Genomic DNA, 14,811 nt, shown 5'->3' with positions numbered 1-14,811 from the left:
AACTACGTTAATGAGTTCCAGGTTTCCCTTTTTTGTGATGTAAATACTTTGGAACTAGATAGAGGTCTTAGTTGCATAGCATTGAGAATATGCTTAGTGCACTGTCCTTGGTCAATTTTTAAATAATCCACTGACCTTCAATTTTGAAAAGTGATGTATATTCCTTTAAAGAAAAGTAAAACTATCTGCCTACTATTTGTATGCCATGCTCTTTAGAAGTCCTGTATTTCCTCACAGCTATGCCCGTGCTGAGGTACTGAGCAGAATAGAGAGAAGGAAAACAAAACAGACTGTGGCCTCAGGAGAGCAGAACATACAGTGGGATCTTCAGGAAACCAAAAAGATCAAATTCGGGCAGAATTCTGAGTGCAGGGCACAGGGGTTCTAGCTGCCCTTCCTTTACTTCCAGAGAAGGATACAATGCCTGGAGAGATACGTCCAAACCCACTGAAATTCTCACCAAGCTCTGCAAAGACAACAAGCTGGATGGACCACATTTTAGCCCTGGAAAAATACAGATAGGATGCCAGGTCTTCTCTGGAAAAACGACCTTCACCGAAGAGGACACTGGTAACTGCTCACATGTGTCCTGCTGACACAGCCCTTCTCTTGACAGTCTTGCTTCTTGGGCCTTTGTGACTGGGACATCGATCACTGTTCATAAAAGTAATACCTGTGGAGTGGGAGAGCTAGGGCAGGGGTGAAGGTGCTTGCCTTATTTATACACAGTCAATCCTGGTTCCTCCCCAGCACTGCATATGGTCTCCCAAGCACTGCTGGAGTAAGCCAGGAGTTGACCCTGAGCATCACAGATTGTGACCTAAAACTCTTCCAACCAAAAAAGTAATGCATGCTCAGGCAGAGAATATGAAAAATTAAGAGGGATAATGAAAACCACTTGTAAACCCCTAAGTTGGAGATAAATATGATCACGCTGATTTATTTCCTTATAGAGGTTTGTATATAATGTGTACCATTCGAAGAGAATTGTAATTATAGTATATATATAATTTATATACAGTATAAGTACATATATACATATAAAGTATATATATATATACATATAAAGTTTTGTAAACTGTCTTTTTCTATTTTCAGCTCATTATGGTGATTCTGCTGTCCTTTAAGACACTGATAGTATTCCATTTCAGGACAGAGTTCTTTGTCTGTATTTTATTCCAGTCCTTTTTTTAAAAAAAAAATAAATTTATTTATTGAAGGGCTGGAGCAATAGCACAGTGGGTAGAGCATTTGCCTTGCACGCAGCCAACATCTCCGCCCCTCTTGGAGAGCCTAGCAAGCTACCGAGAGTATCTCGCCTGCACAGCAAAGCCTGGCAAGCTACCTGTGACGTATTCGATATGTCAAACACAGTAACAACAAAGTCTCACGATGGAGATGTTACTGGTCCCGCTTGAGAAAATCGATGAACAACGGGAAGACAGTGACAAAATTCACTGATTCACCGTGAGAGCAGTTACAAAGCTTTTGGGTTTAAGTCTCGGTCATACAATGATGAAACACCCATCCCTTCACCAGGGTACATTTCCCACCACCAAAACCCCCAGTATACTCCCCATCCCACCCCCTCGCCTACTTGTGTGGCAGATGGTCTCCACATTACTCTCTATTTTGATTACATTCAATATTTCGACACCAGATCCACCATTATTATTAGGGATTTTGCCCCAACACTCACATCTGCCAAAAAGGCAACATTAGACAATTTGTTTTCTATTGCTGATAATTGTGGCTGTGCGATTTTGAAATTCTGAAATCTTAATAATTAAATCTGGAGGGATTTCTGCTAAAAGCCACTGGGTTCAGAGATTCGTTTCTGAATCTCTTGGATCATGGTTTAAGCTGCTTATTGAGTAGCCAGAGGGCTCATTCTCCATTCTTTAGAGAGAGAGTGAATGCTACCGTGAGTTTCCTAATACATAATTTTCCTTATTTCTGATATTACTATGATGCAGATTATAAAAGAAAAATTGTTTTACTTTTTAGATGCTAAACAACCTTAAAATGACTCTAAGGGAAAATCAATGAGTGGGCACATGCCAAAAGTTCCCTATATATGCAGTAACTCTCCTACACTGACACCAGAATGTAGATTCTCCAGAGGAGCTTCATGGCACTTGCCAGAAAGTTCTCCATAAATTTAGGAGTAAAAAGTTAAGTTTACTTTAATGACGCAAAACAACCTCTAGGCCCATTTCCACACCTTGCTTAGGGTCACCTGATTGTCTTACATTATAGAATTTAAAAATGGGTTTATGTCTCCAGGAGACACCTTCCCTAGTACCTCTAGGCCAACCCTTTAACTCATAACTCATGGTCTCTAAAGGATTCACTTTTGGGGTGAAAGGAGCCCATGTTCCAGGACCCTGTCTGCCCAGTGTGCTACTGCCATGTCCCCCTTTCTCTTTCTAGTTTTCCCACTTTCAGTTTCTCCCCTGTTCCCACCTTTCCCCCATTCCCTTTCTTCCTTTTCTCCTAGGCTGTCTTTCCTCTCTCCCCATGCTCTGTTGTGCTCATGAACATTAAAGGAAAGTTAAGAATCCTGTGATAACCATCACTTGCCCCTTTCCAAGAACTCACATCTGACAAATCTCCCCATAATTTTCCCTCTTCCATGCAGATGAGACAGTGGAGTCATATGAGCACTTGGCCCTCAAGGTTTTACACTCTTGGGAGAATATCACGGAGGTTGGGTGCAGGCTGGTTCCTGAACACATAGAAACTCGACCTCTGTACCACAAGGACAAACCAGGAATGGAGCAGGTAATGGGCAATATGGTTGTGGGCCCAAGAAACTTTTTATCCCCAAAATCATATCTTTTACCCTAAAATTTAATTTTAGGGAAAAATAGATAATGGAATAATATCAACACCCTCTGCACATTTAAAATTGTCAGGAGATAGTTTTGGTTGTCATTGTGGATGGTGCTATTAGCATCAAGTGGGTAAGGGTCAGGAATGCCACTGATCATCAATCATACACAGGCCAGCTTCCTTGCCCCATCTAACCAGGAATTACTCAGCCCCAAGTGCCAGTAAAGTGCAAATCGAGGACCTCGCCCTAAAATCAGTCTTGGCCTTTGAGCCTTTTCTTTTTATGATTTGAATTATCAAACTCTTTTGGAAGAATTCTGATTTAGAAATTTCCAAACCTATTAGATTGACAAGACCTTGTCCAAAATCTCTTACTAAACACACAACCCACTAGTTTTCTCAAGAGAAGCAACTGGTGGAAACTTAATCTAAAGAACTGACAAGAAATGAGGGGAAGAAATTGACTATGCTATTTTTAATATAATCTTAGATTAGGAGTTAGAAAGGAAGAGGAGATAAATTTTGTTAAAAGTCTCTTAGTTATGAGACTTTTTATATAAATATATTACCTTATTAAAATGATCACAGAACTGTGCTTCCATACTGTGACTAGCTTGAGAGTAAAAGAGGTCCTATTAATTTAGCTGGCCTACCCTGGAATTTTTGTAGACAAACAGGGGTGGGTGGAGTCACCTGTTTTCTAAATACAACCTCATGATGTAGTATTTTTGGTGTTCATTTTAAAAGAGGAAATGGTAATACAGAGGGTTTATGTGATTTGCTCAAAGTTTCTCACCCTGCAAACAGTAGAACTGATATGTCCTCAAGGCAATTTGACTCCCTAGACTGTGTTCAAAATCACAAGCTGAGTCCTGTCTTCTCAAGTCTCTCTCTGGACCCTCACCCTGTAACTCAGACAAAACAAGAGAACTCCAAGGTGAAAGGGCAGAAACATCTATTTCTGCAGTATTGAGGTACAGAGCTGGTGATAGTACATCTCAAAAGGATAAATCCTTATTATAAATGGTAACTTATAATTACTTTTGTAGATTACTACTAATATTTCAAGTTTTTTGGTTTCTGGAATCCTTTATTTTTCCTGACTCTTTGGTGAAAAGTAAATGTTAATATATCTTTAATTATGTTAAAGATAATTTATGAATTATATTAAAAAATGATAATATATCTTTAAAAACGCTAGGACTGGTATAGTAATTATTATTACCATTATAGTAATCAGCATTTCATTGGTTCACTTCTTTTCAAATGCTCGTTAAAGTTGTCTTACTTACCTTTACCCTTAAAAAAAAAGGTTGCTTTGAGGCTTTTTGTGGGGTTTTGTTTTTGTAAAACTCATCCTTCACCTAGATATTTACTGTTCCAGTGGAAACCCCACTTCCTTCATATAAAATCTCCATTGATAATTTCAGCCCTTGTTGATCACTCATCTAGTTGTGTGAGCTGACAAAATCTTTAGAATGTGCACAGTAGAAATGATCATAGAATCCATGGACCTTCTCCCTATCTGATCTCTCAAATTTCTTCCAAGAATGTGAAGTCTGATGTATGGAGTCCATGGAAATGGATGGGGACTCTTGTTCTATCACTAGTTAATCATAAGCCTTCAGATTGTTTCTTTGACTTCCCTAAGCTTTTCAATATTTATGACTAACCCTGATGTGTGATTGGTTTAAGAAATCATAAAGATAGGGGCAGGCTACTCAATGCCTCTTTTGCAAACCACAACACCCAAAAGGAGAGAGAGAACAAAAGGGAATGCCCTGCCACAGAGGCAGGGTGGGATGGGGGGATGGGGTGTGGGAGGGATACTGGGACCCGTGGTGGTGGAAAATGGGCACTGGTGGAGGGATGGGTACTTGATCATTGTATAACTGAAATCCAAGCACAAAAATTTGTAAGTCTACAACTGTAACTCATGGTGTTTCACTAATAAAAAAAAAAGAAAGAAAAAGATAGGATCAGGTGAGAGAGCACAGCAGGTAAGGTGCTTGTCTTATTTGCGTCAACCCAAGTTTGGTCCTCAGCATCCCCTGTGATCCCCTGAGCACCACTAGGAGTGAAGCCAGTGTGACTACTGTGCATCAGCGAGTGTGGTCCTCAAAACAAATTAATTAATTAACTTAAAAATTCATAGATATATTGATGTCAAAGGAACTTTGGAAATACTGAAGAATGACACTCCTGAGAGATGGTACTATAGTTTTAATCTTAGGAATTTGTAGAAATAGAAGGCTCTGTGGAATTAACAAACTAGGGTTGAATCTAGACTTTGACACGTATTGTCTTTGTAAACATCTACAAAATATTTTTTCATATTCCAAACAAAAATAGCAATATCTACCCAGTGGGAACGTTGAAAAAGTTAATGAGATGTTTGCCAGATACCGATCATTTGTGAACCAGGTAACAGGGGTTCGTGAAGAGTTGTTTACCCTTCCCCTGCTGTTTATCCCTCCCACCCCCCATCCCCCCATCCCACCCTGCCTCTGTGGCAGGGCATTCCCTTTTGTTCTCTCTCTCCTTTTGGGTGTTGTGGTTTGCAAAAGAGGCATTGAGTAGCCTGCCCCTATCTTTATGATTTCTTAAACCAATCACACGTCAGGGTTAGTCATAAATATTGAAAAGCTTAGGGAAGTCAAAGAAACAATCTGAAGGCTTATGATTAACTAGTGATAGAACAAGAGTCCCCATCCATTTCCATGGACTCCATACATCAGACTTCACATTCTTGGAAGAAATTTGAGAGATCAGATAGGGAGAAGGTCCATGGATTCTATGATCATTTCTACTGCGCACATTCTTATGCATACTCCAGTTTGTAATAAAAATGTAGGCTATCAGCAAAGACATAATAGACATAATGTTCTAAATATGTGTAAAACTCCCACATTGTACCTGATAACCATGTCTTTTAAAGAGATCTTTTTTAGCTATGAGCCCTCATTTTCTCAGGTGCTTCTCCTCCCTCCAAGCTAAAGGAGGTCTTTTCTTAAACAGGGCCGCCTGCAGATGTGGGTGGACATGTTTCCCAAAGATATGACTCAGCCAGGACCTCCTGTTGACATTTCACCAAGAAAACCCAAAGGGTAAGTCAGTTGCAGTCCTTTGTTAAGGGAGAGGTACTATGGTAGCAGACTTAAAGAGCATAGCAATTGATCTTGAATTCTGATACATTAATTATATTTATCAATTGGCACTTGACAACAGATCTCACTTGACCTCACTTCCACCTGGCTAGTTAGAGGAATGAGTGGTGGTGATGGAGAAGTGGTCACTGTCACTGTCACTTTCCTCCCGTTGTTCATCGATTTGCTCAAGCGGTGAAGTGGTAGGAAATGAAATATTGGTCCCAGATGTCTAGTGGTAGTTTTTGAGATTCAATATCCAGAAAAATATTGGTCAACAGGAATAGAATCTGTATTCATGATTCTGAGGTTGCTTTCTGGGGGAAGTTTTTGATAGAATAAACAAAATGTTGAAGTTTTTTTTCAGCTTAGTGAAGTTAAAGGAGTCAATAAGCTTCAATGAGAGTTTTTGAGAAATCTAAATTACATATATTTAAAATGTACAGCATGGTTACTTCAAGCAGAAATACACTGTAGACCTAAATAATATTTCCATTACCTTTCCTACTTAACATAATTACCTCTTATTTTTCAAGGGCTTTAGACTAATACTGTCTTTCTTTGTCCCAGGTATGAATTGAGAGTAACCATCTGGAACACGGAAGATGTCATTTTAGAAGATGAGAATTTCTTCACAGGACAAAAATCAAGTGATATTTATGTTAAAGGGTAATGTCACTTGACTCATCTGACCCATGCCTTATGGAGAATATTCCACCCACATCTTACAAACTTTGTTAGATAATTCTGTCAAATATTTTGTTCATTTTAAATAACTATTATCTTAGGAAACAATTTTTGTGAGGAAATTTTGTTACACAAATATCTCTTTCAGTTGAACGTAAAATAACTAAAATTTTGGAGTGACATCTTTTATGTTCAGAAGATTGAAGACTAATGAAAAAGCTAAAAATTAGACATTTAAAGTTGCTATTTCTGCTAATGGAGAGAACAAACTAGGACTCGGGGTATTAAACATTTTATAGCTCTTTCTTACATATTTATTTTGACACAAAATATTTTTGAAGATTTTATTTTAGCCTCAGTTGGAGAGAGAGAATAGTTGGTGGAGAAACAGATATAAAGAAATTGAAATATATACTACTCTCAGATAAAATTCATCTCAGAAGATGTAAACTCATTTCAGCCTTATATTTGTAACTGATTTCCTCACTCAAACAAGAAACATTCTGCCTTCGGAATTCATATTGCCAACATACTTTATAGTCAAAACATGTCCAGAGGTTCAGTTCAGGGTAAGAATACTGGGAGGGAGTTAAGTGCTTATAAATAAAGACAAATGGAAGTAGCATAACCCAAGATAAATTGGCTTCTGAAACAGAAAATGAAGATGCTTGCCTGGCACCTGGCTGACCTGAGTTCAATCCCCACACCCCATATGGTCCCCAAAGCTCATCAGGAGTAATTCCTGAATTCAGAGCCAGGAATAACCCCTGAGCACCACCAGTGTGGCCCCAAACCAAAAGTTAGATAAATGAAACTGAAGTTCTTTGCCTCTGCAGAGTCTGGCAAACTCCCCATGGTGTATTCAATATGCCAAACACCAGTAACAATGATGGGTCTCATTCTCCTCACCCTGAAAGAGCCTCGAATGTGGCACTTCTTAAAATCTCAGGGCTAGGACTAAGGAGACATTATTGGGGCCTGCTCGAGGCAATCGATGAACAACAGGATGACAGTGATGACAGTGACAATGAGGTTCTTTACCCGTTGAATAATAATCCTCATTTCCCCAACCCTACTTTTGGCCCATATTAACTACCCTTGTACTTTGTTTCTGTGACTTAGTACTCCAGGTGCTTCATATAAGAGAAATCATACAGTTTTCTCTTTTTGTGACTGGCTTAGATCACTCAGCATCAAGATTTCTCCATGTCGCAGCACATGTCTGAATTTTCTTCCTTTGAAGGCAGGCTACGTTGTATGTTTATATCATGTTTTGATTATCCACTCACCTATTGATAGATATTTGGATTGCTTCCAAAGCTTAATTACTGTGATATAATAATAGTGATATGTGTATGTAAATATCTCTTCAAAAATCTGCGATACATATATATCCATACACACATACAGATGTATGTATGTATATATATATACATGTATGTATATATATATATCTCCAATGTTTAGGAACCACCATAGAGTTTTCCACAGTCGCTGTACTATTTTATATTCATATCAACAGCATATGAAAGTTAGAGTTTCCACATCTTTACCAACAATTGTTGCTTTCTTTAGTAATGGTTTCTGTTTGTGGTTTTGATTTGGATTTCCCTAATGGTTGGCAGTGTTGAACATCTTTTCATGTAATCACTTTCTATTCATACATCTCTTTTGGAAAGAGGTATAGACATTCAAGTCATTTGATCATTTTTTTAATTGGGTAGTTCTACTACTACTGAGTCTTACGAGTTCTCTATGTATTCTGGTTATGAGTAGCTTATCAGATAAAATTTTGAAAATATATTCCATGTCCTTTATATTGTCCTGTTTACTATATTGTTAGTTTCTTTTGATGCACACTTCTTTTAGTTTTCATGTAATCTGATCTGTCTATTTCTTTCTTTTGCTACATATTCTTGAATAATAATATTGAAGAATCAATGCCAAATCCATGTCATGAAACTTTCCTCTGTTTTCTTCTGAGTGCTTTATAGTTTAGGAATAATATTAAAGCATTTGATCTAGTTTAAGTTAGCTTTTATATGGTATTTAATTTAGTCTTTTTTAAGCAATGGAACAAGTAAGGAAACTTCATTGTCCAGACATTTCCCTGTGTATCGGATATGTTTAGTCTTTATGAGTTTTGTGTTTCTAGGAATGTGTTCTTTACATTAAGGTATCTAATTTGTTGTGATTAAGCTATTCATAGTACTGTTTTATAGTCCTCTTTACTTAGTACTGTCTCCACTTCTATTTATAATTTTGGTGACTTGAATTATCTTTTTTTCTTCATAAATTTACTAGATATTTGTCAATTTCTTTATCTTTTAAGAAGCCACATTTTGGCTTCACTGGTTTTCTTCATTGCTTTTCATCTTTCAATTTTAATTGTCTCAACTATAATCTTTATTATTTTCTTCCTTCTGATTGTCTTAACTTTAATTTGTTCTTTTTCTAGTTTTTAAGTTGTACAGGTGCTGATTTGAGGTCTTAGCACAGTGGTAGGGCATTTGCCTTGCACACGGCGGACATGGCCAACCCGATTTCGATTCCTCTGCCCCTCTCTGAGAGCCCGGCAAGCTACCGAGAGTATCTTGCCCACACAGCAAAGCCTGGCAAGCTACCCGTGACATATTTGATATGTCAAACACAGTAACAACAAGTCTCATAATGGAGACGTTACTGGGCCTGCTTGAGCAAATCGATGAACAACGGGAGGACAGTGCTACAGTACTACGATATTAGCACTTACAGTTAGAAATCAAATTTTGTCTATATTACTTCAAAAACTACTATCAACATTGTCTATTTTCTCCATCTTCACCACATGATCATCATAAGTCTTTTTCTCCATTATCTTGCTAGAATCTTTAAGATACCAAGACCAATATGGATTGATCACTTTGTGTTGCTTCCAATAATTTTTCTCGGTGTTAAAACCTAAATTATCCTTTCAAAATGCAAAATAATCATTTCAGTGCTGTCCAATCACATCCTATATTCTTCTAGGCAAAGACCCAAATTCCCAATATTGCTAACAATCAGTTCCTGCCTGTCTCTTCAGCCTCATCTTACTTGTCAATAATCCCCTTTGCTTTTACCGTCCAAGCACACTGAATTTTTACCTTTTCAGAGTGTTTCATCTCCTCTTCTTCCATAGGACAACTTTTCTCACATCTCTCTGATGATTTCTGCTAACCACCTATGTCCTCCATCCTCTTCCCTCTATGATTGTAACTCCATGAAGGCAAGGTAATCTTTGTGCTCCCTGACACTCCCCTAATGTCTGGCCCACTATTTGCCTGTTATTGCACTGTAGCACTGTCCTCCCGTTGTTTTTTGATTTGCTCAAGCAGGCACCAGTAATGTCTCCATTGTGAAACTTGTTACGTTTTGGGCATATCAAATACACCACGGGGAGCTTGCCAGGCTCTGCCATGTGGACGGGATACTCTTGGTAGCTTGCTGGGCTCTCCGAAAGGGATGAAGGAATCAAACCCGGCTCAACTGCATGCAAGGCAAATGCCCTACCCGCTGTGCTGTCACTCCAGCCCTGCCTGATATAAGGTACCATAAATGTACTAATTTAATAAGGTAGATAATTTCTTCTTTGCCTCAAGTGATACCACTTCTCTGGAAAGAGACAAGTCTTTATTCTCATCTACACTGGGGCAATAATACCTGATTTTATAAAGCAAATGGCTGGGCACTATTAATTTGTTTGAAAGGAAGCCATTTGTTTCCTCAATAATTAATTCACCATGGATAAAATACTCAGGGAAAATGTGTTCATTGTAGGTTCTTGTATGCTGGAAAAAGAGGAAGAAAACTTTATGACACTCAGGAAAAATAGTATTATATATAATCTTGAGTCTACAAGCAGTTTATAGACATTATCTACATAATTCTTCAGCACAGACACATCAACCCAATACTATCATTGTTTCCATTTCCAGGACAAAACAAAGGCACAAAGAACTTAGATAATTTATCCATGGCTACACAGTTGGTCAGTGGCATAAATCAGAATTAGGATCTAGGTGAATATAAGCAATCTTTGTATATTTCGTGTCCTATGGACACAGACTTTCTGAGGTTTTGAGACCTAGAACCAGGCAGGAGAGGGCAAATTTAGAATCGTGACATCACAGATCTACACCAGACCATTTATCAGGCCTCTGTCAAGGGTAGACATCATTCTTCTGATTCTCAGAAACAGAGAAAGTGCTCTTTCCAAAGGAGACTCCCAGGGGGATGAGAAAATGAACTACACTTTTATGTCATATCTTCATGATTTTCCCTCTTTATCATATGAGATTTCCAATCTACCCAAGAACAACTGAAGATGCTTCCCCAAGCAGGCCCAAATCGAGCCTGTTCGTTTCCTTCTTTGGATTCAGTAGAAACTTCCACCTGAATCTTTATGTTTACCAATGATAATTTTAAATCTGAATATATTTTTTCTTCTCTATTCAGGTGGATAAAAGGTTTGGAAGATGACAAGCAGGAGACAGATGTGCACTATAACTCCCTAACAGGAGAGGGGAACTTCAACTGGCGCTTCCTGTTTCCATTTCAGTATCTCCCAGCTGAGAAGCAAATGGTTATAACCAAGAGGGAGAACATCTTCTCCTTAGAGAAGATGGAGTGTAAGACACCAGCTGTATTGGTGCTTCAAGTTTGGGATTTTGAAAGGCTGTCCTCAGATGACTTTCTGGGTAAGCTGATGACTTGAACAAGCTCATAATAATGTTAGAGGTTTTGTCCCGGCTTTTGGAGCACTTGGTCTGATTTAGCAGCCAAAATAATAATTTCAGTTCTATTTATGATAGCAAAGAATTGGAAGCACTCCAACTAGCCATTAGCAAGGGGATTGGGTGAATAGTCATGGGGCATTCATAAGGTGAAGGATATATGTTCAGACTGAATTTGATCTTTAGAAAAATATGTCTCTTTTGGGGCCTCATTTGGCAGTCCTCAGGGCATACTCTGATCTGTACTCAGGGATCACTTTTGGTGGACTCAGGGGACATTTGGGGTGCCAGGGATCGAACCCAGGTTGGCTACATGCAAGGCAACTGCCCTAAACACTGTTCTATCACTCTGGCCCCACCAAGAAGCAATTAAACTTTATGCTAATTAAGAGACTCTTCTGTGCCTTAGTTTCGAGATAGCACAGCAGGTAGGGCGTTTGCCTTGCACATGGCCAACCTGTGTTCGATTCCTCCATCCCTCTCAGAGAGCCCTGGAAGCTACGGAGAGCATCCCGACCACACAGCAGAAACTAGCTAGCTCCCCATTCAATATGCCAAAAACAACAACAATAAGTCACACAACAGAGACAGTACTGGTGCCCACTCAAGCAAATCAATGAACAACAGGAAGACAGTTCTACAGTGCTACCTCAAAGAGTGTTGGGACCTGTGTAGACTATAAGATAGTTTTTTCACATTAAGTATAGCCCAAGACACCAAAACCCTTAAGCAATTAAAAATATTTGATTAGTTGAGAATTTGGACAGCTTGCATTGAGTATTAGGATAGAGACAAAGCCTCCTTTCTGTAAAATACATTTTTAACTATATGTAGAGGAAGAAAGAAGTCAGATAGGCAAAAGGACAGAAAAGATTGACACAAGAGAAAGAAATGACTCATAGAGAACTGGTTAACTCTTAGAGAGTGGAAGCAAGGACCTTTATTCTTATTTTTTCTCATTTTTTGTAACAAGGAAGTGTTATTGATCTCTCATGGTATTTTTTTTTAAAGTTTATTTCATAAAGTTGTTCACAATAATGGATTAGATTTAAAATTTCAACACCAATCCCACCACCATTACATCTTCCCACCACCACTCAAGCCTGCCCAACAAACAGATGCTAGATAATTTATTTTGTATTGCTTGTTATGAATAGCGTGAGATATTGCGGCTGTGCACTCATGAAATTTTAAAATTTTAAATAATTATGGTCCAGAAACAGTGAGCTCAGTTCTGAGATTCATTTGTGAGTCTCTGGATCATGGCCATCAATGTGCTTAAATGGCACCTGGAGGCAGTTTGTGGGCGTGACAACCAGGACCCCATAGTCATGATATTTTCTTACTCAGCCGTATAGCCCCTCATTGAAAGTACATTGTTGAGATTCACTCAGAGTATCTATCCTAAAGAGGACCTATAAGACCAAGAAGAAGACTTTCTTCTTAATCTGGAATTTTGTGGACTTGGAGGAGAAAGTTCTGATGGGGTAGAAGGTTCTCACAAACTCATCTAAACTAAGACTTTGGAAATCTCAGAGGATGGGGATATAACATAGGCTGTACTCAGGGAGCAGAGAAAGACACTTGAAACACTTGAAAGTGACATAATGGAGTCTGCCCTTATCTTCTACCTAATACCACTGCACAAACACTTTAAAGGGCCCATACATGTCTGGGGTATGTCTATATTTCCTCCACCAGCCCATGCTAGTGACTCATTGTGCAATAGAAAGACTGACAAGTGAGAGTGGATGAATGAATGAATGTTATCGAGCAATAAATTTGATTTGATTTTTAATTTTCTTCATTAAAGGAAATTTGAGCCACACCCAGTGGTACTCAGGGGCTATTCCTGTTTGTGGTAAGGAATTCTCCCTGGTGATGCTCAGGGAGACCATATGCAATGCCGGGGCTGACCATGTACACTGCACACAAGGCTTTGCCTCCTGGACTATCTCTGTGGTCCCAGAGGAGGAATTGCAAACATCCTTCTGTAACTGTTAACATATTCTTTACAGGAACCTTGGAAATGAACCTCAATAGTTTTCCTCGAGCAGCCAAGTCTGCCAAAGCCTGTGACCTTAACAAATTTGAAAATGCAGATGAGGAGAACAAGATCTCCATATTCCAGCAGAAGCGTGTGCGAGGCTGGTGGCCTTTTGCTAAAAGCAAAGAACTCACAGTAAGTGATGGGGGCAGTTGGGGGCGGGGTCAGACAAGGGACTTGTTGTTTTCTACATGAGTTGTTTTATTTTATTTTTTAAAAATTTTTTATTAGTGAAACACCATGAGGTACAGTTGTAGACTTACAAATTTTTGTGCTTAGGTTTCAGTTATACAATGATCCAATACCCATCCCTCCACCAATGCCCATTCTCCATCATTTACATTTTTTAAAAAATTTTTGTTAGTGAAACACCATGAGGTACAGTTGTAGATTTACAAATCATGAGTTATTTTATGAACATCAGGTCCAACTCCTTGAAATAACGCAATCTTTGAAGGTAAAAGTTCTGCCGAGAAGGAAGAATTTGAAGATTGTATAACTGCCTTAAGACTTTCCTATTTCAGCACACTTGCAATCTCTCTGGTCGGTTTTTCTATCCTTTTGGCTTGGTCTGAGGTCCATGACCTTGATTTTCTTTAACACTTCTGAAAATGAAACATACAGTCCTGACTAGTGTGAGCAGTTCCATCTCTTTTCATTTCTTCTACCTCAAACTCAGAGCAATTTAAAAAGTGATTCATCTTTGAAAATCTGCCTCAAGAAGGTGATAGAGGGAGAGGCAGCGTTCTTTCTTCCCGCACTGCTGTGTGGCATGGTTATAGGAATGCCGACCCCAAACTCTGCTAGCAAAGAAGTTTCTTCTTCCCTTTTTCTTAGGCAACCCCTTTCTCCTCTCAAGAGAGCAGGGATGATCTATTTGATCAATGAGATTGAAAGGGATGTAGCATTCAGAGATAAATATTCTCTACTGATAGTCTTCAATTATTTCCACACTTCCATTCACTATACATGTATATATAATATACTATAACATATCTTATAATAATATATTTATATTATGTAATCTATATTATATATAAACTCAGTTGTCTGTTGTCTGCAAAAAGATCCCAAATATATTTATAGCATCAATAAGCATTTAAGAAATAAGGCATAAAGAGGTTAAGTAACGTGACTCATGTTACACAGGTAGGTTAGAGGATGAACTCATGAGCCAGACATATAGCACAAGTGGTGGTGCACAGGCCTGTGTGAGGTACTTGTTCACCAGCATCGCCAGGTATATTTCTGGTGCCCCCCACCCAGGGCTGCTGGGTATGATCTTTGTAAATTAAAAAAGGAGAGAGTCAAGAACTGGAATGCAAACCCATACAGTCTGGTC

General features: G+C 38.7%; 1 protein-coding gene across 1 annotated transcript in view; it reads left to right on the top strand.

Moving 5' to 3' along the window:
• Positions 1–14,811, top strand: part of FER1L6 (fer-1 like family member 6) — a gene marked incomplete at its 5' end in the record, with an annotated part of 133,327 nt that overhangs the window by 102,149 nt on the left and 16,367 nt on the right. The window contains 6 exons of the mRNA XM_056111368.1: positions 410–570; positions 2,642–2,784; positions 5,854–5,942; positions 6,552–6,650; positions 11,145–11,386; positions 13,441–13,604. Of these exons, the coding sequence (XP_055967343.1) occupies positions 410–570; positions 2,642–2,784; positions 5,854–5,942; positions 6,552–6,650; positions 11,145–11,386; positions 13,441–13,604 (898 nt within the window). The remainder of the gene's footprint in view (positions 1–409; positions 571–2,641; positions 2,785–5,853; positions 5,943–6,551; positions 6,651–11,144; positions 11,387–13,440; positions 13,605–14,811) is intronic.

Source organism: Sorex fumeus, unplaced genomic scaffold (assembly GCF_029834395.1).
Source record: "Sorex fumeus unplaced genomic scaffold, SorFum_2.1 ptg000002l, whole genome shotgun sequence".
Classification (NCBI taxonomy): domain Eukaryota; kingdom Metazoa; phylum Chordata; class Mammalia; order Eulipotyphla; family Soricidae; genus Sorex; species Sorex fumeus.
This window is presented reverse-complemented; position numbering and strand designations above follow the sequence as displayed.